This window comes from Lonchura striata, chromosome 15 (assembly GCF_050655825.1).
Source record: "Lonchura striata isolate lonStrDom1 chromosome 15, ASM5065582v1, whole genome shotgun sequence".
NCBI classification, from domain to species: Eukaryota; Metazoa; Chordata; class Aves; order Passeriformes; family Estrildidae; genus Lonchura; species Lonchura striata.
In genome coordinates, this window is record NC_140717.1 from 6,744,652 (window position 1) to 6,771,025 (window position 26,374).

The window sequence follows — 26,374 nt, forward strand, 5'->3', positions numbered from 1 at the left end:
CCTCTGGCAAGGGCTGGGACCCGAGGACAGCCCCGATCCCCCCGGGAAGTGCCAGCTGAGCCTGTCTCCAAAGGCTGGGACAGCATCCCCTTGCCTTGTGATGCGCCGAGCTTCGAGGTGGCTGGGAGAGTCTCTCCGGCGTTTCCTCAGGGGGGAATAGGAGCGGCGCCGCCGCTGCCGCTCCCGCTGCGACTCCTTCTCGCTGGAGCTGTACTTGTGCTCCCGCTCGCGGTCCCTGCGGAGGGCACAGCAGGGGCACGGTCACTGCAGGGGCTTGGGGGTGGGTCAGGGATGGACAGGCAACGACCTATGGAGGCACAGATGAGCACAGGACGCTCAGCTCCAAAAGGGACAACTCTGAGCGCTCTGGTGGCATCACGCCTGAGAGCTCACACAGCTGGACACGGCTGATTGTGTCCAGAGGTTCCAGCAGGGTCTTCCAGTGGCTTTGCACTGCCAAGCTAAGATGGCTTCCAGGGACCTGTGTCTGTGGGTGCAGTCTGTATTTAGCTCTTGCTGGCCGTGCTGCTGGAGCTGGCAGGAACAGCCCTGCCAGCAGGCCCCACGTGAGCTGAGGGCCTGGTAGCCGTGCAGGGCTCCGCAAGCCTCGCCAGAAGGAGTGCCGGTGTTGCTATGGTTTTCTCTTTTGTTAAATTCCCATACACGTCAGCACAGGCCCTTCTGTGCAGCGTGGCTGACTTCATACACCCTGCTCAGTGCCATCTGCAAAGCAACACGCTGCAGGTCAAGGGCCTGCCCGATCCCTGCATGCAGGAAGAGTTCTCCCCACCAGCACGGGGATTGTCAAAGCCTGCAAGAATCGACCTTGGCAATGTACGATTTTGAGGTTGCAAATGTTCACAGCAGCACAGGTGCTATCAGGAAAGCCTGCCAAAGGCAGCTCTAGGGTTGAAATGTGACACTTTCCTATGGAGTATGGAGGGAGTAGAGGTGCCTGGACTGTGTTTCTCTCTGCAAGGCTGTGAGTGCCAGCCTGAGGGTACCTGGCATCTGCCCTCCCAGCAGGGGCACTTTCCCAGGCCTGACAGCTCTTTGTCAGAGCTGTGACTCTAAAAAGTAGAGTGGCTTTCCCTGCTGCAACCAGATCCCTCTCTGACAGGGGCTGCAGCTCTGCTGCGGGCTGTGTGGGCAGACCCAGCTGGAGCCTCGGGCTCTGCCCAGCACTTACAGCAGCATGACAGTGATGGAGGCAGGGGAAAGTCTGAGGCAGCAGGTACCACATGAGTGGACAGCAGATACCACATGAGAAGACAGCTGTACCTGCTACGGCTGTAGCGGGAGTAACTGGGGCTCCGGCGAGGCCTTGAACTTCTACTCCCAGGACTTTTTTTGCAGGATTTGGAGGAATAGCTGGGGGAACGTGAGGAAGACCTGGAGATAGGAGAGAAATGTAAAGGAGTTAAAGATGCTGGAGGGTGAGGCTGTACCAGACTACTCCAAATCATGAGGAGAAAGAGATGTCCCATTCCCCAGGGTCTCAGCCCAGCTCTGCATGACCAGTTCCCCCCAAGCCTTGTGGATCCATAGGCACCCCCAAACTCTTACACCTCCCCCTGCAAGAAGCCTGCTGGCTGGCAAGAACTAGACACTGTCCTGGGTCACAGAGACAGCTGTGGCAGCTGGCCTCACCTCCTTCCCGAGGAGCAGGACCTGCTTCGGAAGTACCTGGGCGAGGCCTTGCGGTGCGAGGAGCGGCTGGAGCCGGGGGAGGACCGGCCGGTGCTGCTGCAGGAGCTGCGGGAGCCCGGCCTGCGCGGGGAGCTGGGGGCTGGCGAGGGGAGGAATGTTCGCTTCTTCTCCTCCGAGGAACCGAGACATGAGGGTAGGCACGCTCTGTGAACATATATTTGAATGCTTTCTGAAGCTGTGGCTGAACCGGGACTGGTCCCTGGCTGAGGGGAGCACCACGCTCCAGCAAATAAATATTCCCATCCTTCCATTCCCTAACTGGAGGTAAAAAAGACCTCGCAGCTCCCCAGGCTGCTGTTGCCCATGTGTGTGGGTCAGAGCCCAAGAGCTCAACCTCTGGGCTGTGCCAGGGGAAGAGGTGTGGGAGAGCTCTCGGGTGGCACAAGCAGCAGCTCATCTGCCCCATGCCCAACACACCAGAGGTCTGGCTGGCACAGCCTGGTCAGGCCAGCGAGCAGTGCTGGTCCTGGGCAGGGAGTGAAGTAAAAAGTGCTGGAGCAGGGGAAAGGCAGAGCGTGGCAGGGCAAGGGCTGTGCTCCAGCCTGGCTGTGGAGCAGCATGAGTGGGCACTGAGCAGGCATGTCCTGTTGCCTTTGGACAGTGCTGCATGAATTCCTCCTCTTCCAGAAGTGCTCTGGGAATGAGCTGGGGTCAGAGCCCAGCAGCCAATCAGCCTCCCAGCAGCCAGGGCCAGCTGCAATCCCAGCTCCACCCATGTGAAGGCAGAGTTACCCCACTGGAGTCACCATGTGAAAAGTACAGACAGACCTAAATTTTATCCTCTGACTGAAAAATGAGGCTTGGTCTTACTAAAACCCATTACACTGGCTCTCTCCTGTCACATTCAGTGCTCCAAACCACGTCTTGGCTCTAACTTTCAGCCTTCAGGACCCACGGGCCTGAGCTGGAAGAGCTCCCTACAAGCACTGCCTGAGCACAGCCCTGGGTACCAGCCACCATGCTTCAGTGCCCTCATTCCCAACATCCCCTGGCAAAAGCCCAGGAATGGGAGGCAGCGATGGAGACTGGCAGCTACTCCCCTCTCCTGAAGATGACCTGTGGCACTGGGTAGTGGTTGGATGCCCTCTGGCCCCAGTGCAGAGCTGCTGCTGTTTATCCTGCAGCCAGCCAAGTCCTTGCCCCTCCCTATGCTCCCACTGGCAGGAGATGCCATCTTGTCACCCTGGAGCTGTGCTGGATGAGCTGGGAAGGGAAAGGGGCACGCTGGATTTGGCTCATTGGACAGGTGAAAGAATAGCCCATAATGATATCAGTGGAAACAAACCCCACTTCCCTTCCCCACAGTAGGCAGAAAGGGAGAATTAGCATGGCAACCCCCAGATGCTCCTTTCAGACTGTGCCCAGAAGGGCCAGATATTTTTTTTTTTTTACATGGCCATGCCCAGGTGAGCAGGGATGTGCTGTGACCAAGGCCTGACTCAGCCCCAAACCCTGCATGAACCACAGCAATGCCAAAGCACTGACACAAGCAATGTCCAGGGATGTGATGGCTGGGTTTTATCTTCCTCCTCAGGCTACAGGACTGGTCCTTGCTGGGTTCTGGACTCCAGACTGGCAAGACCGTGGGTCTGGTTGGTACCTGCCTGCCTCCAGAGCACAGAAAGCTCCCTGCCAGCTCACCACAGCAACTGGTGAGCAGCCAGGAGACACAGAGCAACAACTGCAGCAGCTACTGGTAATCACTGACCTTCGGTCTTGTCCCTGGGCATCTGGAGACAGATTTTCCAAAGCTGTTCCCTTGGTCTGGGAAAAGCAACTGGTGAAGGAATTTCCTGAATCAGAGCTGTTATCGCTGTTGGCCAGTTTGGGCTTCCCGGACGAGAAGGCATGGCCAAAGCCATCATGGACTAGACTTCTTTTCTCCTGGCTGTCCTTTGACCTGGATGAGCTCGTTTGAGTGGAGGGAGGGGAGGAAGTATCGTTTCCTGAGTCATATTCATGATACTCTCCATTCTGGCTGGCTAGGTTGCCAGGCGGGCTGTCTGTTTTGGTAAAGAGGTCAGCAGAAGACCCTGACTGAGAGATCTGAAAGCAAAAAAGCCATTTGGCATTGTTTGAATGGTTTTTGGGGGGGTTGGTTTTGGTTTTACTTTGCTTTTTTTTTTTTTCAAATAAACCCAGAAATTTTACCATCATGATGCACTGAAACAAAAGGAAAGGAAAGAAAAGAAACCAAGTAAGAAATAGAGAAAAAAAGAAGAAAGGAGAAGAAAACAAAAGCACATATCCCTAAAAGAAATCCACAGTAAGAAGAAACTTATTTTCCCCCTGCTATAATAATGGGAAGATTTAGAGATCATGCAAAGAGTATCAGCATGCGGTTCATGTTAAACAAAAGAGTTCAACAAAGTAAGTGGGCAACCAAAGAATTAAAATAACTAACTAAATAAAAAACGTAACAGAGGACAAAGCCCTTATTTAACCTTAAAGAGGGGAGGAAAATAAAGGGGGTATATACATATAAAAAAACCTACATAATCCTTGCAAAGAAAACAAAAATGAAACAAAAACTTAGATGAATGAATTTTTTTAAGCTTCCTTAATAAAGTGGCTGAACCAATGTCACTAAAATAAGCAAAAAAAAACCCGAAATCAAAACAAAGTAAGGGCTTCTGTACAAAGCAAAAACTGGCAAATGAACAAGCTTATCACTTTGAAATTAAAAAAAAAAAAAAAAGAAAAAAGAAAAAGAAAAAAGAGGGTGAGGGAAAAAAGAAAAATCCCTTTGGAAATAAAAGGTATACAGATACTTCTTTGTGTGCTTTTTACCCCCTGAAGAAGATATAGCTAATGCGCTCAAGTGACCTCTAATAAATTCCCTGGTGTCTTGCGGATAGCATCCACTTACCCATCAAGAACTCCTCCTTTAGTAGGTAAGGTGTAAGAAAAAAGGAAGAGCGGGCAACATAAGTCCATCATTAGAGTCTCAAATTACATGAAAAAAACATAAACCCTCTCTTCAATCCACACTGCCAACTGTTTGCTGCCTCCTCTATGCAAATGTCATGACTGCTTTTTCTCTGCTCGCTTGTCTCTCTTATTATTCATTTTTGTTTCCTTCTGCTTTAAATTAGCCTGTCCAGCCCGTTCCTGGAGGCTGATGGCTTGTGCTGAAAGCTGCAGCTTGCACTGAACCCCCCTGAGCTGTATGGAAATGACAAAGGGAACTCGAGTGAGGGAAGAAGCAAAAGAATGGAGGAGGGAAAGTATCCCCACTGTGTATCAGAGACCTGTGGGGAAGGGGACAGCAGCCCTGCTCCTGCCAGCCTCTGCAAGGGGGTCCAGCCACACCCTGGTGTGGCTGAACACAACAAGGCAAGGAAGGACCCCAAACTCACATAGACTGATCTGGGCAGGGCTATTCTCTGGGACCCTGAGCACCACCAAGGGGATTTACATCATTTCAGTATTTTACAGTTCAGTTTTAACTGCACTGGCATTTACCTAAGCCAGCTCAGGAATGTGGCAGCCCTGGGAGGGAGGCTGTGTTAGTGCTAACATCTGCCCTTGCAATGGGGTGAGAATTAGGGCCCAATGCACAAGTCTACACTCTCATGTGGCCTCCTTCTCTTTCACTTGGAGCCTCCACTCTCCTCAAACCCACCCATGAGATTTGGTGCAGGGTTCTTAGAGTGTGGACACAATGGTTTGGCTCCCACCACTCAGAACAGTCCTCCAAACATGTTCCCAGCAAGCCATGCTCCCTCAAACATGTGCACATGCCACACTCTGGGGCATGCAATGCCCCCATCTATGCCATGCTCTCCACACTGAGGACCTGGGCCATGCCCTCACCAGTCTGAGGCCTTCTGAGCCAAAAAACCACATTGCAATGTTGGTGCTATCTCAGGCAGCAGAGGAGACCTGGATCAGCTGTCACACAGCAGGCACAGGGCCATTCCCTTCTGAAAGTTTAGCTGTGGTCTGGATGACTTTTTCATCCTCAGAGGGGCTGCAAACTCAGCCTGTGTCATGTTTCACATGGATCTCCTTCATCCTATCAGATGGTGCCTCCATATCCAGGCTCCTGCCTGCGACATTCAATCTGTGTCCCCAGGGAGAGCTGCTCCCGACCCAGTTCAAGGTGCTAACTGGGACAGGGACAGCTGACTTGGACACAGCTGCTGAACCAGCACTGACTGAAACCAGAGCAGAGCTACCAACACCCACAGCAGCTCTCAGCACAGTCTGCAGAAGGATGGCTGCCCACAACACTCTGCTGCTCTGAAAACACCTGGAGCTGGAGGATCTCCAAGTACTTTCTGTGTTGCCAGGGAGAGAAGCATTACTGCTTCTGGATAAGGGATTGGCTCATCACAGCAAATCCATAATGGAGTTCCCCATCTTCACCCCACACTAACTTCTAATTGATGCTCAGTCCCAGATCCAGCTTCTGAGAAATCAGAAGCCACAGCAGCAAACATGGGAAATTAGGCGATCCTTCTTCATTAGCCAACTTGCACCTTCAATGCAGAAGCCCTGGACAGAGCAGAATCGTCTCCCAAATGCTCCCAACTAGGAATGAGTGGAGACACACATTAGAAGGCCTCATTTCAGCATCTGGAGCTGCTCCTTGCTTCTTCTCAGCTCTAGCAATTCTTTATTAGTCCTTGCTTACTCCAGCGGAAACTGGAATGTCACAGGAGCCTAAAGGAGCCAAATAGCCAGCTCTGCTTTTTGCCAGCTCTTTCTGAAACCCTGATGCCACATCCAGAGCCCCCAGAGATCTGACCTCTGTGCTATGGACCACGGCACTCTCTCCAGCCACATTCCAGAACATACAGGATTGCACTTTCAAATATGTTACCAGGTATTTTTATTAAAAGGTGGGTTTTGGTTTGCATTTAAGCTGAATCCTAACCCAGAGACAACCAGCTTTTCACCACCTTTCACTTACAGGCATAAAACCAGTATGTGAGGTATTTCCTGGCTGCAGGGGTAGGATGAGCCTGCAGTGGGCACAGGGCTGCTCCAAAGGACACTGACCCCAGCATCAGACACAGAAATACTTCCTTCTGTTCCTTCCCAGTTTAAACTGAAAGGCCATTATTGCTGCCAAGAAATGAAATACAGCAGTTTCTTGGCATTTCTAAACCAGCTTTTCAGACTGACTCCAGGACCTGGCATCCTTGCTTCTGCTCTGCCTTGGCTGACATCTACCTTCAAAGCAGCAACTATTGTCAGCACATCACAAAATCTGTCAAATGACCGGGAGGATCAACAAGCTCCTCTTAGTTCAACATCTGTGGCAGCAACACTCTGGGGAAAGGCAGTGTGGATATCAGTGAAATATGGAGCTGACAGTCTGGGTAAGGGCTGGAGGGTCTGCATGGGGCAAGGGAGGTGCCAGGGAGGACACAGCAGCTTCTCAGCCCCACCACTCTGGGGCACCTGTAACCAGTGGCTTCCTGCAGGCTCTGGGGGAGGTTCTGCCCTGCAGCAAGAGCCAGAACAAGTCTCAGGGTGCTCAGCTTGCCTTCCTGCTCAGACCAATTCCCCATATTCCCCACTGGATGATCTTGGCTTTGCTCGTAGTCCCGTTTTACTGTTTCTGAAAGTCATGCCAGCCACCCAGGATGGAAGCATAGTACCACATCTAAAAACACTGCACGGAGCTCAATTGAATCATACCATTCTGTGTGATTCTGAATTCTAATGGCCTTTTACTTTTTTAGGGTGGCTTAAAAGAACCTGCTCTTTCACAAATCTAATTCTCGCTATGTGAACATTTGGATTTCCCCCCACACACAACCCCTAATAAGTAATCAAATAATCTCAGTGAACTTTGTTTCATCCAGCTTTCAGCAGGGAACATACTGCTGCCCTCAAGGGAATCCAGGATATGTATTTATTGGATTTTTTGTTTCAAATCATTATTTAATCAAGATGAGGGGGGAGCAGAAATGAGGCACTCACTCATATTCCGGACTGTAATTCCAAGTGCAATCCCAGACCAAGAGGCAGCGTAGTCTAATAGGTTACAAAAATACGATCACTGCTCATCTTCCAATTAAACTGAACAGCTCCATTTACTGTGCCACAAACAGCCCCAGGGTAAGAGATGACAATGCTCAAAGTTGTCTCAGCCATGTGGGGACAGCAACGTGGCACAGCCTCACTCAGAGCTGCAGAATTCCTTCCGTGGGTCTTTTTTTCTCTTGTTTTGCAACTCACTTCAAAGCAGAGTTAATTTCTCTTTCAGAGAGGCATAACGTCTGCTTTTCTCTCTTTTTCTAGGCACTGTGCTAATGAAAGGAGTAAAACACTTGTGTCGGTGACCCCGGCGAGCCCTGGCTGACATCTGCCAGAGCCGCCGGCACAGAGCCAGCACCTGCTGGGGCTGGGGTCTGCGCCTGCCCTGGGGCTCCTCCACCTGCCAGAGCTCGGAGGAAATGGCCTCACCTCTGCTGAGAACCTCCCCCAGATGAAAAGCCAACTTCTGATTGAGTACAAAAACCAGAAGTTCTGTAGGAATTCGATATAACCCCTTTTTGCGCAGGTATGAGTCCCTGACTCGAGCACTGAGTGGGAAAATCACCCTTTTTTTGGCAGGATGGGAGTTCAGGGTGAGGCTTTCTGTACCACAAGGGCTAAGCCAAGTCCCAGATCAGGGAGGCAATGACACAGCTGTCCCTGCAAGCCCTGAGCTTGGGTTATTTGGGGCTGGCTGGTGACACTGCTGAGCAGCCTGGCTCACCAGTACATTGCTGGGGCAAACTCCAGAGAATGCCAAGCAAAGGTTTGTTTCTTTTCAAGGATCTTTTTAGCCTGACGGGGTGCTGGCATTGTATCCCCACCTCAGTTTGAGCCAGGCTGGCCCTGCTTTGGAGCGAGGGATTATCTTCCACCATCTCATTTTGGTACCTGGTGCACAGCCCAGCCCTTCAATGGATACAGGCAACGATCCTTTCCCCCCAGCTGCTCCCCGTGCTGAGCTGTAGATTTGTCACACAGTAACCAGGGGTAACCTCAATCCCCCGGCTGGGAGGGGAAAACAGTAAAAGAAAAAAAGAGTGTAACTTCCATATTTATAGGCTTTGCCTTTCTGCTCTTGAAGGGCCCAGTCTGCCCTCAAAAACATGCTGCCTAGCACTCAAAAGAATAGATTTTCCTATGTAAGCCAAAACACGGGCTAGAAAACAGCAGCAGCAAGCCAATATGCAGGTCTGCCATAAGGTTTCCTCAACCTTCCAACACACTCTGTCCCAGTCCCTGCACAGCATTTCCCCTTTTCTACCTTCCTGCAGACACGAGCACAAAGACAAACAGCATCATTTGGACCAGCTGTACCCCACTGAGCTTCACTGGAAATCTGGCTCAAGCCTGTGATAATTTGTGGCATCACAAATGAGTTACAGTGAAAGCAAAGGAGCTGGCAAGGAAAGTGTATGCACGGTGCAGTTATCTTCATCAGCAACAACAAAGGCAATTAGATCCGTGCCCTGCAGGTATTTATATTGCACTGCTAAAGGAAAGCACAGTGGCACAGTCATCCATCTGTGTCGGTGTGGAATAAAGTGCCTGCAGCTGGGCAGGGGTATTCTGTACAGAAATAAATGCTGCACATTACCCACAGCTTCTCTGTGCCTGCTGAGGCACAGCCCCACAATCCTGCTCTCCACAGGTGCCTCTTGCGGCTGCACGGGATTAAAGGAGGAGAAGCTTGGAAATTCACTGCCATAAAGAAAAGTAGCAGGGAACTTTGAGGTGTTTCTGCATGTGTACATGCATGTGTGGGTGCATCGGCTTTTGCATAAAGAGGGAAGGAAGCAGCAAGGTAGATGCATAAGCAGGGCATTGTTTTGTGTGCTTTATCCCCCAGCAGTTCCAGGTAGATCTAGTTAGAAACTGTGGCTGCTTCATTAAAGGAATGAAGACTAATAGGGTGGGGAGGATAGCAGTACCACAAAGCACTTCAAATTTTCAGAAGCAAAACAATGTAGAATAAAAAACATCTTGAAAAGCAAAACCTTTGTTTTGGAAGTGCTATAGCATTATCTCACATTTCCCTGTATCTCTGTGTATTTTTCCCTAATCTTCCTTGGCCAGCCCCTTTCTTTTGGAGATGTGACAGCGCTTCTCCCCAGGTAAGGATGGTTTGGTTTGGAAGCCCACACCAGATGGAAGAAAAGGGAATGTAACATAACAACTCTCACAGAGGACTGAAACATGCCATTTTTAAATTCTATTTCTGAATTTTTCCACAAAATCTTCTATTCTCCACCTTTTTTTTTTTTAATATGTGATCAACATATTCTGCAAGAACACATTTTCATTTCAGGCTGCTCTCAAAGTCTGACAGAATGAAGCTTATTCATAGAGCAACCATTTAACTCATGAAAAGAAAAGGCTTCAAAGGGTTGTGTATAGTCATTAATAAATGAGACTAAAGGTTCTCATTCCATTTTTCCCTTGCCAGTTTTGAGTACATGATATTTAATGACCTTATTCAGCAAAATTTCAGGGGCAGCTCTTAACCAGGGGCTTCAATTTGAACAAGTGCTTAAATGTGCTCTTGAATGGTGTCCCAAGAGAATGTACTTCTTTTGGGGACAGGAGGACAGTAGTGGCTTTCATGAGTCATTATGCATTTTAGTCATTGAAATATTTGCCTAAGTTATTAACCCTTACTAGAAAGAACACAGGAGTATCCTGATGACTTTAACTTGGCATCCGCCCCCTGCATCTGGAACTATCAAGCTCTTGTCTTTCCTTCCCTGCAGCTTTTCCATTTGCTTCACTCTACCTCGAGTGAAGCAAATGGAAAAACGAGTGCAGGATGCTTGAGTTTAGCTCATTTCAAAGCTTTTAAAATTTTAAATTAGAGTTTACTCTTTCTCAGGAAACAGAACAGCTGGCAGTTGGCCTCACAGGACTTAGGAAGCCTGGCTTCCGAGAGAGGAAACCTAGCACTAATTAAAAACTAGGCTTAGGCTCAAAAGCATTTATGAAAAATACACTGCTTGAACTAAACAACACCCTGGTGACCTGATGCAGTCTTTGGCTGGCTGTTGTTTTTGGGGGGAGGAGCTCTGAACTCAGCAACACCCCCAGTTCATGACAATGAGCTTCATACCTTGTTTTCCTCTGCGTGTGCGTGCACGCATGAGCGTGTGGTGTGAGGTTCTGCTCTCCACGCTGCCTTATAAGGCTTTACAAGCAGTGACTCACACGGCCCCACACGCTCTATAACGAGAGCAAATATGCATATCTATAATGCTGAGAGACAGCTTGTGCCTGTCTGTACCCACGTACAATCCCTGGGTATTTTGATCGGCACGCTGTCTGTGTGGGTGAGTGGGTAGAGTCTCTCCTCTTGCTGGCACCATCTCTCTCCTATCTGATGCAGCTCCTGCGTTTGGCTGAGCTATTTCCAACTGATGACTGGGCCTAAAGGAGAAACCAACTTTGGGGCTTGGAGGACTGTGTAGCCAAAACACCTCTAGCATTACACATCCACATGTGTGACTATCAGATCCTGCACTACCTCCAGTCCCATGTAGCAATTTCTCTCTCCAGAGTGCCTGTCTGACACCAACACCACAGTCAGGGCATCACACCTCTGCTTTACTGCTGCCAGGAACAAAGGGGAAGCATGCCACAGAAAAGGAAGACTGATATCAATCTTTATCTAGTATTTCTCTCCATCTCTTGCTCTCTCAATTCATGTATTATATCCTGTCTTTTTGTGTATATGGAAGAACATCCCAAGGCACTGAGCCTGATTTTACCCTCAGATGCACATGCAGTTCCCATTAGCATCAATGAGGGCTGCTCATAACTTCCAAATCTGGCCCCTGGGCTTGTCAGTCCAGAGGAACAGTGATCCTAGAAGGATCCCGATTGTCAGAAAACATCCCATGCCAATAATCACTAGCTCATTAAACGTAAATGTTCCTTCTGTATATGTCTGATACCCTTTTTCAGCCTGAAGGACTAAACTTTTGGATGTAGAGACCAGTGAAATAAGTTCACATCCAGCTGAGCAAAGACTGTATAACAAACTCTTCCCTTTAAAGTATCGTTTCTGGAGGCCACTTTTTTTTTTTTTTTTTTTTTTTTGTTAAATGTCCTCAATTCATTATTCATAGGCTAAAGACTTTGCAAGTTTTCCCCCTCTCCAGCCCCACCCTTGGTGTGAAAGTGCTGAAGGAAGGAATGACTTTACATACAGTGGAAAACAGCACCATGAATTAATAATACAGTTTAACCAAGTTTGTCTAACATCACTATAATTGAGTTATAAAAATTTCATATCAGAGCTCTTGCCCAGATTCCTCTGGCTAGTTCAAGCAAAGAAGGACAGTGTATAATACTTACTACTTCCTTAGAAGACAGGAAGCTGTAGAGTGGGAGGGTTTGGCTGGCTTTTTGACTGGCCTGAACCTCTGGAGAGGAGCTTCTCTTTGCCGTGACCTTTGAATGGTGGCAGGAGCGTCTTCGCCGTGTTTTACGCCCTTCTTCTCGAGACCTGGCTCTGTGCCTCCAGGAGACAGGAACAGCCAAAATGTTATTCCTTAGCATTGCAGTAGTGCCCATTCCCAGCTCCACACCAGCCCTTGGCAGGTCTGTGATAGGACTCTGTGATGGGAGAATGTCCTTCCACATGACTGTGGAGTCATGAGGGAGAGAAAAGGGATATTTTGCTTTTCTTCTTTAAAAGAAAAATAATAATTTTGCATTCAGGCTTTGGACCTTAACCTCAAATTTCAGCTCCAATGCATGATTTTATGGTGGCTGAAGGCAAGCCATGACCTTCCTGCACCATAGAATGTTCCTATGGTGACACACCTCCAAGAGAAAACGCTCTGCTCTTGCATGAGCACCCCTCCAATTACTGATTGCATTCCTCCCCCCACTGATCCTCAGCTTTTCATAAGAAAATTCCCAGTACTTAGGAGGAGTGAAGTAGGAGAGTGGGGGTGGGCTGTTCAAGTGCTTTCAGAGAACATGAAAAATGAAATTATTATGTGTATAAATCACTTGCTATTGCAGCAATGCTGGGTCTAGCACCAGCATCCACTTAGCTGGCCCCAGGACGCATCTGTCATCCAGAGGAGAGATTTTAATCAGGTCAAAGACAATGACTATAGATTGCCACAGGCAAATATATTTCCATTGCTAAGACCATGTTTAAGGATTTCCTGGGACATCAGCAGAACAGAGCCCTTGGGCTGGGGAAGGGACACTAGACTGGAATCAGCTGTCATGGGCTGATCATCGGCCACAGGGATTAGAAGTGACTGTCGGATCAAAAAGCCGCAGCCACTGCTTCTTGAGGCAAAACCCTTCCATAGCTGAGCCCACAAACAGCTCAGCCCGCAGTGTGTGACGCTGCTGGCCCCAGAGTGGGAAGTGCACGGAGAGGCTGCAGGTCACACAGGCTGTGGCAGGCACATCGAGAGCCCAGCAGGCAGTGCCGAGGACACCGAGCAGCGCCGTACCTGCTCCGGCAGCTGGGCGAGTGGGAGTCGGAGCTCTCTGAGCGAGAGTGGCAGCGGCGATGCCGATGGGATTTCCGGGTGCGCCCACGAGAGCTTTAAGAAGCATAGAGAAAACCAGCATTAGGTTAGCAAGAGGGGGGATGCAAGAGGCAGCAGCTGAAGGCTGAGGTCGATAATGTTCAAATCAGAAGGGAGGTATGCCTTTTAAACCAAAGAGATTGCTGTATGAAACATGGCACAGAACATCAAGAAATTCTCCGTCCCTTCATCGCTGCAGTGACATCTTCCTGAGATCTCTGCTAACATTTTACACACAAGCTATTAGGTTGGCTCTGTAGCATGCTGGGGGAAGATTTGTGGACAAGGATGTGGGAGTGCAGCAGCCAGCACCAATCCTTTCAAATCTTTAAAGAGCCATGTGCTTGCCTTTAATCCTACAGTCTACCCTGCCAGGCAACTGCCCAAGACCCTCCTGTTGCTGAGCCTTGGGGGAAGCACCATCTCTGTGTGCAACCCATCACAAACCTCCAGCCCTGTCCCTAGTCCTTGTTAAAAAGCAGGTGCAGGAGGACAAGCTCCAAGTAATAGACTACACTCAGTAGCAGCCAGCCTTCCCCACCCTCTCCAGGTGGGAGCATTTAGCCAGTCCCGTGGGCAGCTCTCCTAAGCCTGCCTTGTGCACAATTCCTGCTTGAGAGACAGGACCATTTCCCTAGCTTCTGGCAGGGGCCCAGCCACTGGTGCTGCCTTTTCTGACAAGGCCTGAGGACAGTCCTCAGCAAACTGTGTGTAGGGGACAGAGGCCAGTGCCCTGCTGCAGCTCCTTTGCACCACCAGGCTGTTTCTCATGTATTACCTGGCCCTGTTACCTAAGGGCTATAGTCATCCATGCCAGCAGCTGAAGTCCTGGGTGCAGAGAGCAGGGTGACACGGGTGACAGGCTAGCTGCCAGCTTCTGTGCCCTGTCCCTCCCATCTTGGTTGACCACAGCAGTTAATTTAGATCTGGAAGTGTTTCCATCTGCTCAGGCTGGCATGGCTGTGCCAACAGGCAAAGCTAACTCTGGGTGAGCTGGTGGGAGCAGCCTGACTTCATGGCCACACTACACAGGCTCTGACAGCACAAACACGACCTGCTTGGACAGCACTTAGCAACTTGCTGGTATAAAAGCTCAGCAAATAATTGCCTGAGAACAGCATCTCCTTTAAGACAAAAGGGCAACCTCCAGGGCAATTCCTTCAACTCTGTTTGGCTGTTTTCTTTGATGCTTTTCACACCCAATGATTCTATTTTTCTTAAAGTTTGCATTTTGGGATCCTCCTTTCTTATTTCCAAACTGCTGAAATCAGCAACACTGAACATCTTTCACTCATATGGTGGATTTCTGTGGAAGTCTCCATGTTTGCCCTTCACCCCCTGTACCAGTCCCTGCAATTTTTCTTCCCTTCCTGCAGAAGGGAAAATTGGTCCTGTGTGATTTAGATAACCAGCTGCTTGATGCAAAGATAAGTCAAAGCAGTGTGATTATACAAAAATCCTCATGGGATCCATCTGATCCATGCCTGGGAGCAAAAGATTTGCAGAAGCTGGGAGTGGCTGAGCTCTGATTTGCCATCAGAAAGATGAGACTAAAATGCCTTGGCTGGTTTATCCCCAAAGAGCAATTCCAGCAGCTCTAGTTCCCTGAGGTCAGGGCACCCCAGCAGGACATAGATCTTAGCTTTAACTGCACTGTTAGGGTACTGCTGTGTTAGGCTGGGGAGATCCCTTCTTTTGCAGATAACCTAGGAAGCTCTCTTTTACCACCAAGGTTTCTAGGTGCAGGGCAGCCCAGTTTAAGGGGAAACTGAGCTGAAACTGTGCCACTTAACATGCAGAAATGTTAGTGAAAAGGAGACTGGCTTTCTGCATGCAATGGAGATAGCCTGTGCAGGCTATCCCAAGGCCCAGCAAAGCTGACCAGGGGGTCAGTGCCCAAGGCTCAGCCCCAGGACTGTTACCTTGCTCTGAAAGCAGGTCAGAAGTCACGAGTTGCAGTTCCCAGAAGACAGAGAACAAAGGGAAACACAGAGGCAGCTTACAGTCCTTCCAGTCCTCAGGAACATGTTATACCATGCCCCTCGATTATGTACTCCACAGGACAAGGATTGTGCTCTGCTAACACTCCAGGGCTGAACATCAACAGTAGATTTTTGCAAACTCAATCCCCTCCAAACAATCCCTTCTCTTCCCCTTGACCCCGTTCAGATCCTTGGCTCATAGGTAGGTCCTAATGCAACCTCCTAGCGCAGCAAACCAGGAGTTGCTGAGGCCCTTCCCAGTAAGGGTGTGCCAGCCTGTCCTTTTGGCAGGTCAGTGTTCAGCCTCTCATGCTGCCCCCACCAGAAAAGCTGAAGCCTTTTTCTCTGGACTGGGTGGACAAGACTCTGCACATCTGTGCAAGATATACGAAGTACAGAAAGAGGCGTCACAAAAGAAAGACAGAAGAAAGATCTCCAGCCTCTACAAACCCTTTTCCATTCCAGCAAAACCAGAATTGCCGGTTTTAGCTTCAAAATAACCCTGAGAAATGCTTAAGTTGTGCCGCAGGTGTTAGCTCCAGGGGCCCCACCACATCAAGCACTTCCTAGCCCCACACTGTGCAGGCAGGGCAGAGAACCCCATGAACAACTACTTACTGTTTTTTGTGTTTTCTTTCTTCCTTTCTCTTACTTTTGGGGCTTGAAGAACTAAATAAGAAATGGCTAATTAATTCGGAGATTTCTGTTCCGATAAAAAGCTGCACAATCACACAGCAATGTTACAGCTCGGTTGCCCAAGAGCATGCAGTAAAAATGAAAGGGATTAATGATTGTCACAGCACAGGGGGTCTGAGTGCCTGCTGACAAATCTGCTTCATGGGTTTGGCCAAAACCCTCAAAGGGATCAGCCAACTTGGTGACTTTGCCTTTTTCCATAGAGAAAATGAGTACTTCTTGATAATGTATCCACACATACTGGAATCAGAAGAGTTTGTCCAGTGCACACCTGGGGAGTCACTGACCCCAGACCCACATGGAATGGGGGGACCCAAGGGGATTCCACAAAGAAACACAGAAGAAATGCCTTCTGCCTCCATTCAGTGAACATCAACCTTGAAGAGACCATTAAACTCTTATTTCTAAGGGACCACCCATACTTGCTCAACTCTTACCTGTGCCTTCTCTTCTTTGACGATAACCTGCAAGACACAAATATGTACACTGAATACAGGGTCTCACAAAATTGGAAATTTGAGTCCAAGACAATGTCTTTAGGCTCAGACTGAGCACTGAGAGAAGAGCTTATGCAGCACATGGGCAGAATGGTCCCTCCTCTCCTTTAGTCAGCTGGTGAGGGAGCAGCTGAGAAATGCTGGTGTGGCAGAAGGGACCAGCACACCCCACAAGTAACTGAGAACATGGTCCTCAGCACAACAAGTCTTTGGAGAGATCAGATACATCCCCCATCTCTGGTGGGTCCTTTTTCTCTTCTACTGCCTCCAGTTTTGCACTGCATGAAGAGGTGGATCTGTTCCCCAGTTTTCTGTATGAAAGACCAAATAGCAGTCAAGGGAAATATCCTCTCTGCATAACTCCAGAGCAGTCTCACAGCCAAACCAGCATCGTGGCCCTGTCTTGCCTCCTGGAGCACCCCTGGGATGACACAGGAGACACCTCTCTCATCCCTGGTGGCATGGAGGACATGTCCCTGCAGCAAGGCCTGGCCCCTGTGCACTGCACACCCCACTGTCTCTCCTGTCAGCTTGGAACACAACACCCTGCAGAAGACATGGCCTGAAGTCCTGCCTGGAGGGGCTGTGAGATTGCCTCTGGCAAAGTCACTTGGGGTCTGTAGCTGAAATGCTACCAGATGTCTGGAAACAACCTCCACTGGTCACTAATCCTGAATGGCTCTTATCATGCTGTCTCATGAGACCAGCTCCAGCTTATCCTCAGCTTGCAGGGGCATAAATGGCTACCAGAGATTCAAAGCCAGAGTCTCTGACCCAGGACTTCCATCAGGAGATGGCACCCACAAAAGAGCATAAAAATTCCTCCTTGGGAATAAAGTGTTTTAAAAGGAGCCCCTATATCCTTGTCTCTCCTTCTCCCTTGCTCTTCTTTGGAGATTCAAGCTCAACTTTTCACCCTGTTATCCACTTTTGGTAGCTTCTCTCTTTGGTTCAATATATTATAAATACATGAACCTTCTTAGGGAGATGGAATCCACTGTTCTTGTCAAATATTGATTTAACAGCTGAGAGAAAACAGTGACATATTTGCAATTTTAAAATTTAATCATGCTCTTTGAATTAAAAATGGACTTCAGAAGGGGAGGGTGGAAACAGTCACTGGGGCTGGGAGAGGAGACTGGGATGTGGGTGTGGGGAGCTGGTCTGAGTCTTTTTCTGGTCCTGACACTCTCTGCAGGCTGGGGAGGAAGAGATGGGGACCAGCACAAGCCCTGAGCACTGACCCATTGGCATTCCAGAGGATGGACACACGTGAATAGGACAGCGAAGACAGCAGGCTGAGGCTCCACAGACCTCACAGTGATTTGACTTGCCCATCTCTGTGCCCCCACATCCCAACAGTTCATGTTTCTCTGTTTGAACTGGGTGGACACCCCATTCCATGCCCTCCTAGCCCAGAGGGACTCCAGCTATGCCTCCCCTTGGCTGCCCAGGGCTCACAGATCCTCATACCTCTCTGCCCACTGGGACCAACAGCTGCCCAAGGCAGCAGTGTCTTCCACCCCTTCTCCAAACCCCCAACAGCCATTGCCTGCGGGGAATTACATTGTCAAGGAAAAAAATACCTGTTTCTTTTTCGCTTCTTGGAGCTTTTCTTCTTCTTCTTCTTCACAGGTGAAGGGCTGTAGGAGGGAGACCTGAGGGGGGCAGAGAGGCATTAGGGACTGCTCACAGCCATGCTGGCCACCCCAGCACTCAGCCCACCACCAGCAGCATCTCCAGGGCGGAGAGTGGCTGGGGGCTCCTGGTAGGAGCAGGATGGGCCCAGGGATGGACCCAGGGATGAGCCTCAACCCGGCTCTGCTGCCCTGAGGGGAGGGCGAGAAGATGGAAGCACCTCCCTGGGCTGTGGAACCCCCAGGCCCTCACACCTCCATCTTACACAGACCCAGCTCACACCCAGCTGAGAGCTGCCATCCCCTCCTGCCCCACACACCGCCATGGCCACCCTCACATCCTTCACCAACCCTTCTCCCTCACACCGAGGGCTGCCCTATCAGTACCCTCACGCCGCCATGGCTCCCTCATGATGCTCTTCCCTCACACTGAGGGCTGCCCTGCCTGTCCCTTCATGCTGCCATGGCTCCCCCATGACCCTTTTCCCTCACACTGAGGGCTGCCCTGCCTGTCCCTTCACGCCGCCATGGCTCCCCCATGACCCTCTTCCCTCACACTCAGCCAAGGGCTGCCCTGCCTGTCCCTTCACACCACCATGGCTCCCTCATGATGCTCTTCCCTCACACTGAGGGCTGCCTTGCCCATCTCCTCACACCACCATGGCTCCCTCATGATGCTCTTCCCTCACACTGAGGGCTGCCTTGCCCATCTCCTCACACCACCATGGCTCCCTCATGATGCTCTTCCCTCACACACAGCCAAGGGCTGCCCTGCCTGTCCCTTCACACCGCCATGGCTCCCTCACCTCCTTCGCTTCTTGCGGCCAGATTTCTTTTTCTTCTTCTTCCCCCGAGCCGGCAGTGGCTGCTCCACATCGCATGAAGGGCTGAGGATGCGGGACAAGATCCAATCAACATTAAAAATAATAAAAATAAACCCTGAAGGGGCTCACATGGGACTCTCTGGCATCCCCGCCTCAGGGACGTGGGGCAGCAAGGTCAGTGCTCATGGTGGGCCAAGGGTGGGGGTGTTGCCTCATTACCCTCTAACGAATTAATTTGTCACAGTTTAAACAAACTCTCTAATAGAGATATAACAAGACAGTTCCACCACAGCAATGCTGATTATTTAAAACATGTTTGCTGAGGTTAACGACTCCAAAACAGATTTATAGGTTTTGTTGCTCTTTGTAAATATGCTTTAAATAATTAATTGGCATTTAATTTGCATACAGTAATTATTGCAACCAGATGCATCTAACTATAATAAAGACTTGACAGGTGTTAAGTAGCAATTGATTAGAAATATATATGTATTTATTGAGACACTACAGTAATTGAAGGAGATATGCATCTCTTATACAGTTGTTAAACCTTGAAAATAAACCCTCCTGCAAATTAATTTCTTCTTTAAACATATGATGCTGAATTGTGTTATGTTTCAATGAAAAGCAAATACCGTGGTTAATTAATTCAGAGCATTGGGCTGAAAAAAATGACAGATACTCTGTGGCTACTCATTAGCTAAAGCAAATGCTTGTAAAGACAGAGGCAGCTGGTGGTAGCCTGGTGGCATCCCTAAATCAGCCCAAATCAGCCATGTGGATCTCCAAACAGATCCACAGGGTCACTCTGAATTCCCAAATGGATAAAGGACCAAGGTTTGTGCAGGTATAGAGAGCTCCCCAGGGCCTCTGATAAATCACTGAGGGTGCTGGGTTTGTGCCTCAGTTTCCCCACTTGTCATCCTGCCCCGGGAATAGCCAGGAACAAGGAATGGGGGTGGAAGCAGCCCCATGGCTGGATAATGCTGTGAGATCTTCACTACAGAAACAGGCCAAAAAATTGAGCAGTTTTCTGCAGCAAGAACAAACATTATTGCTAATGAAATTCCTAATGCAGAGCAAATGACACTTTGTGGGGAGGGACACTCAGACTCCAGCACTCCTCAACACTTGATCATCCAGGGCTTGAATTACCACTGAAATTACACTATCATAAAAACTCAATTGCTTACTGCTTTTAACACACTTTGGGAAAAAAAAATAAAAGTTCTGCAAAATGAAACTGCAGGCAAATGCTTCAGTTGTGAGCTGTGAATAATGAGTGCTTCTGGTGCAGTAAATCCAGTGTGCAAGCACAGCATGGCCCCATGGAGCACCCACATCCTCCTCCTCGCTGCTCCTCCCAAGGATTTCAGAGATCAGCAGCAGCACCATGAGAGGATGTGGCACACCTTGGACTCAGTGGTCCTTCTGCCTCAATGAAGACAGAAATAATGCATTTTCCAGGATGTCTCATTGTCACTAAGCCCAAAGACACCCAGGGACACAGCTGGGCACCACTACAGGAGAGCAGGGAGCAACATCTGACCATGCAGCCACGGGCAGTTTCTGCAGAGCCCTTCTCCCTCTCCCCAGATAAAGGCTTTTGTCTTTGATGTGGCAGCTTTCTCCCTTGCACTGATCTGACTTCAATTGTTCCTCCGCGATTATAATCAAAGTCTAATTAAAAGTGTGCTTTAGATTATTGTTGTGGTTGGCCTGAAATCTGAAGATATGAAATGTGCTTTCTTGCTCTTTCTTTCCAGCATCTTTAACTGAACGGAGAGGCTTTAATCCCAGAGGCAGTTGAGCAGGCAGGGCTCAGAGACCCCAGCTGCTTCATTTACAGCGTTTCATTCATTTTTCTCCTCTCAAGTGGTCAGGGACTAACGACAAGCTGATAACGAGGCTGTGTCCTAATGAAGGCAGTGCTGCTGAGCTGATCTAGCATGGGGAGAGGGGAATTGCTGAGGGCGATTCCCAGCAGACCTGGTAGTGCAGACGAGTGCTGGCAGGTCTTGGAAGACTCTGTAGGAGGCTGTAAGAGCAAGCCCTGGAGTAGAAACGAACTGCAAGTTTGTCCCTTCAAACTGACACAGGGATTTCATGCCATTGCACACATTTTCTGCGCACACACTAAGCCAGTGAAGCCACCCCCAGCTCTCACAGACCCTAGAAGGGCTGAGCAAACATCCACGGATACTTTCCGTGCCAGCCCTGTGTCCCAGGGTGGCCCTGGTTCCTACCTGCGTGACCTGCGGTGGGCATGGTCCCGTCTGTCCCTCCCCTTGGCACAGCCATTGGTGCTGGTGGGCTCCCTGACCACGCAGCTGCTCAGCTTCTCAGGCCGTCTGTCCTCTGCAGGGTATGGCAGGCAGCTGAGCGTCCCACTGCTGGGGCAAGAGGTGACAAAGAGCCATCAGGAGCTGTCCCCACCTCCTGGGGAATCGTCTTTCCCTTTTGCAGGCAGGAGCTGTGCAGCTGTGAAGGAGAGCTGCAGGTTGCTCTCAGCTCAGCTCTGCGGTGGGAAGTGTTCCCACAGCTCTGGAATGCCCCATTCCCAAGCCAAGCTGCACCCCAGCCCAGGCATGCCATGCTCATTGAGGTGCCACGAGCATGGTGCAGCCAAGGAGCAGCACAGGGCCAGATCCAATCCAGTGGGAAAGAATAACAGGAGCCAGTCAGGACCTCTTCACCTATATTGTGGGCTTTAGATCACCAGCTCTGCAGAGACAACACATATTTTGCACTCTGATAGAAAAAAAAACCAAACCACCACAACCCTTTCCCATTTCAAATGTAGTTTTCCAAACCTTGCTAATGCCTTGATAAAACCTTGCCACACATCCTCATCCTTGACTGGCAGTAAACTTCCTACAAAATAAAGTGCTGGGCTTGTGAATGCACCTGGTCCTGCTGACAACTCAACCTTTAGAACCTGGGACAGGCCAGTAGGGTTAAGGGGAACCACCTGGGCCAGGTCAGTGCCTGCGAGAGCCCTGAGAGCTGGCAAGGAGTAGAGCAAAGGCAGGGAAAGCCTGGAGGGAGTGATTTCTAAGAAACACTGGGTTTTGTGCAAGCTGAAATGGAGAAAAGAAGCTGCTGAATGGAGAAAACAAACCCAAACAAGGCTGCGTGCAGACACTCAGGAGGAAAGTAAATAGGTTTCTAGGCCCTGCAGATATTTATTTCAAAGAATGAAAAGATTAATGAAAAGCCATAAACCATACCCAGCAGGGGTGCTGAAAATGCTGGGGTTTAGTGTCATCCCAGAGCATTATGGACTAGATAAAGCAAATGTGGGCATGTCCAGGCCCAGCCAGGCTGTGGGGTGGTACCCTGAGTAGGCTGGGCTCAGCTGGCACTGAAAGTGTTCTCATTTTAAATCCAATCTCAGGACTGGGCTGTGGGTGCCACTTTAGGGTCAGCTCTGCAAAGTCCAGTGGCTGTGTCTGGCACTGGGCTTACCTCCTCCCCTTGGAAAGCAGCACTCTGGAGCCCTCAGACCATGTGGATCCCACCAGGGCAGGGGGAGACTGGGATGTGCCCCTGCCAGCCCTGCAGCCACAGTGGAAGATGCTTTGGCTGCAGACACCATCACAGCCATCACACATGTGCTCTGGAGACAGGAACAAGGCCCAGGGCCAGCTGTGTGCTGCACATCTGGGGGTTAAGTGGGGGCAAGAGGGTGGTTAAAGAGCAATGGCACGTTAAAAGAGCCCCAGTTAGGCATGGCCAGAGCCTTGCATGCCCCAGGGAACATCCTGCTGCCTGCCTCAGCCATGAATAACACTCCTTGGGGTTGGAGCTGGCACAGGAGCACCTGCAGAAGGGTCACCCCTCTCTTCCCACCTGTGTTTTCTCTCTCAACAAGCATCCACTTTCTCTAACAGCTCTCTCCTCCTTGGAGCCCATTTTGTAATGCATTAACGTTTAAGGATATGCACAGCCAAATAAAAGGGACAGGGATCAGTGGGGGGATGGTGGGTGAAATGTTTCTGGCCCAGAACATGCTGGAGGTGAATAGTCCCTCTTGCTTTAAAAAGTCTGTTTTTAATAAATCCCCCAGTTGCTTCCCAACATCTCCATTGTTTTTAACCATCCAGGAAGCTACATGGTTAATAATTTTCTGTGTGCCAGCTAATTGGCTTGTGTCCTTTCCCAAACCCCTTTTAAGAACAACCTTCTGAGGCTCAATCATTAGGATGCATTAAAAACATCCCCAAATTAATGACCTGTGCAAAGTCTGAGCTGGATGCACTCCAGCAGCAGAGGCAGGAGGGATCCTCCCCAGGCTGGCAGCGGGCTGGAACAGCACTGCCAGGACCTGGACACATCCATGTTCACCCAACCTCTAATGGGATTTTCCAGGTCCTGGGGTTAAAACATATTGGCCTCGAGGCAATCAAGGACTCCTGTCCTGCAACGTGCCAGGAACCATTTCTTCTGGGCTTGGGAGTAATTATTGATGGAAATAATTATTCTCCGATTCCATCAAAGGCTGGCTTCCATTCAACCAAATGTTCTCCTCTAATGGATGCTGAGAGTCACTAATGCTTTAAACTGGCTGGTAATCCCCTGGCGTGGAGCTCCATAGACATTGATTGAATATATATATATAAAAAAACCACTTTCTTTTCTTATTGTCTTTCGTGTCTTTCATGACTGATATAAAAGTGATGCAGTTTGGTGTGAATGATCTCTGTGGCCTCAAAGGAGGGATTATCACACCTTCCCTGCTGTTTGTGCCTGCAGCAGAAAAGAAGAAGCCTCTGTGGGTGTTTTTGCTGGAGCTGGCCCAGAGAGAGCAGCGGGGATGCTCAGCAGGATGCTGCTGGGAGCACAGGACTCACTCAGCCCAGGGGGTGTGCCAGAGGAGGCTGGAAGAAGAGGAGAAGGAGGGATGCCCTGCTGGGGGAGCAGCACTGCTCCAGCACTCCTGGTGAGGAGCATGGCCTCTCTCCAGTGTGTTGGTTGCATGTTTGTCCCTAAGAATGCACTCACTCCTGGCCATGGGCACTCAGACCTGGACAAGGCAGCTGCCCACCCATCCCACCTGCCCTCCAAGCTTCTCCATTTCCACTTGGTAATTCAAACACTTGCACTCATTTTTCTTTTCCCTTTCTTTCTCCTGTGCAGAAATCCAGCCTATCCATCAGACCTGTCCAGAAGCAGCACAGCTGCTCCTGATGGGAGACCCCCCACAGTAGGGCACCTTTGGGCTGCCTGCCACCCACTCAGAGCAGAACATGCCCTGTGCAACCACCCACCACAGCTAGCTCATCCTGTCCCTTCCCATTCCAGTGGTGTCTCATCCAGGAGGAGGTTTTGGGCTCATGGCAAATTTTGCCAATGCCACAGTGGCTGGAAGAGAAGCAGCAGGCACACAGTGCCCTTGACTCTCCACCAGCAGAAGCTTCTCAAAGCCCAGCTTGCCCACCTGCACACTGTGGTGTCAGATTTGGGCTCTCACACGTATTCCCTCTCTAGCAGAATGTGTTGGCAGCAGAGGGTCATGATCTGCTGCCTACCCCAATACAAATGATGCAGGAAAGGTCACTGGTGGGAAGGAACCCAAACATTCCTTATTTGAAGGCAGATGAAACCACCATAAACCACAATGGCCACATGGAGGAGAAGGGATGGGTGGCTCTTTGCTGCTGACAGTGCCCTGAGGCCAACCCACTCTGCCTCCCTTGCCTGGGGAAGGGATGTCACCCCCAGTGTGTGGGGATACCACGGAGACCAGTTAATGACTGCCCTTGCTCACGGACAGGTCCTGGCACTGCCCACAGAGGACAGGACAAAGGCACAAAGCGTTTGCTGCCTCAGAGAGCAAACTCCCAAGCCATGCCCACACCTCCATCCTGGGCTGCCATGCTGCATGCCATGACCAAATGCCATCTCATCAGGCCATGAAATGTGGCACTTGGTGACGCACGCTGCTCGGGGAGCTGAGCCCAGTGACACCCATGCTCCCTGGCCCCGCAGTGACAGCAGCCAGTGGGGTTTGCTGTGCACTTGGCATTCCCTGGGTGCTGCCATCCTGGGGCACTGCCCTCCCCTGCCACAGGCTCCCGTGTCCCAGCCCAGCTCCCCTGGCCCTGCAGCTCTCTCCTGCCACAAACCTTCCATCCATCAGCCTTTCCCCCTCACTAACTCATCTCAAGAGGAGACAAAAGCAGGAAAATTGTCTCCCTAGTGACCGACATGGGAGACAATTTGGCTGCCAGACCATGGCAACAGACCATCTCCCCACTCAGTTGCCTTGTCCCCCACCTCCATGGGATGGACCTCAGCAGTTCCAGGTGTCGGTGGCCTTGTGCAGCTCCTGTGTCCTTCCCAGCTGCCCTGCAAGCAGCAGTGTAAGCAAACTGGGGCTGGACCATGCTAACCAAGCAGTTTTTGGGGATTTTTTTGATCCTTTATTTTCCTTTGCACATGCAGCTGGGTTGGGTGCTGGATGCACAAGCACTTCAGAGGCCCTGGGCACTGAATGCTCTTGGCAGACCTACACTGGCAGCACTTCCAAGGTCAGAGGATTTGGGATAGGCAATACAGAAACTTTACTACATTCCCTGCTTCAGCCCTAGCTGGCTTCATGTTCCCATCATCTCTACACCCCTCAGTGAAAAGGCAGGAGCAACTTCAGCCAAGCAAACCCCCCAGACAAAAAAGGCTAAAACATCTCTGATGAGCCTAAAAGCTGTGAATGTTTCACTGGCATTACATGATGAAGGATGGACACCTCGCCTGGAACTGGGAACATCAGGACATGGCATCCTGAGGGGAGGCTGGAGAAACTCCTGTGCCTGTAGCTGCTTGCACCAGAGATGCTCTTGCCACTTCTCCTGAGTAAAATGCAAAGAATGCATGGACAGGTGACAGAATATCCCATCCTTCCTCTCCTTTCCTCACCTGGAGGTTTTGGCTGTGCAAGAGAGGGCAGTGATGGGCCAGGATCCCCACTCTCCCACATCCCTGCACTCTGCCACAGTAACACATCACATGTGCTTCTGCCCTGGACTCTAGTGAGGGTGATCTGAGCTGCTCAAAGCATTTCTAAAGTCCACCCTTTGGGCTGAGAAGCCTTTTGGCACCGGCAAAATGAGCCTGTGATTTTCTCTTTCCGGGTTTATCTGATTGCAAAAGAAAATGATCAGACCATTCCCTTGTCCCCCAACAGGGAGGGGGCAGAAAGACTGTTGTAAAGACATTTCCCAGCAAAAACTCCAGCAGATGTGTTTATGTAAAGCTCTTTGAAATACGCACTAAAAATACCCCTTCAAAATTAGGAGATGGGGAATATTGTGAGTGCTTCCCACAAGCACACACATACACACACAAACACCCATGGCAGGTTCTTTGCCCACCTCATTCAACCCGCTATTATTAGTGCAGCAGGAGCCCTGCAGTTTGTTATTGAAAATTATAATAGCAAATCACCGAGATATTTTCCTTGATTACACAGACTCCAAGCCAGTT

The 26,374-nt window shown here is 50.0% G+C and overlaps 1 protein-coding gene across 4 annotated transcripts in view; it reads right to left on the reverse strand.

Moving 5' to 3' along the window:
• SRRM4 (serine/arginine repetitive matrix 4) overlaps positions 1–26,374 on the reverse strand; it is a 46,338-nt gene that overhangs the window by 6,186 nt on the left and 13,778 nt on the right. Inside the window, exons 2-12 of one of the 4 annotated variants that reach the window (XM_085593065.1) lie at positions 21,136–21,279; positions 18,872–18,952; positions 18,015–18,086; positions 16,369–16,395; positions 15,854–15,904; positions 13,176–13,268; positions 12,052–12,214; positions 3,419–3,756; positions 1,651–1,854; positions 1,282–1,392; positions 95–235 (exon numbers count right to left, since the gene is read on the reverse strand). In XM_085593065.1, coding sequence (XP_085449191.1) covers positions 95–235; positions 1,282–1,392; positions 1,651–1,854; positions 3,419–3,756; positions 12,052–12,214; positions 13,176–13,268; positions 15,854–15,904; positions 16,369–16,395; positions 18,015–18,086; positions 18,872–18,952; positions 21,136–21,279 — 1,425 coding nt within the window. Of the gene's footprint in view, positions 1–94; positions 236–1,281; positions 1,393–1,650; positions 1,855–3,418; positions 3,757–12,051; positions 12,215–13,175; positions 13,269–15,853; positions 15,905–16,368; positions 16,396–18,014; positions 18,087–18,871; positions 18,953–21,135; positions 21,283–26,374 lie in introns of all 4 variants that reach the window. The other 3 variants (XM_021549948.4, XM_077787152.2, XM_021549947.4) reach the window with 3 other exon arrangements.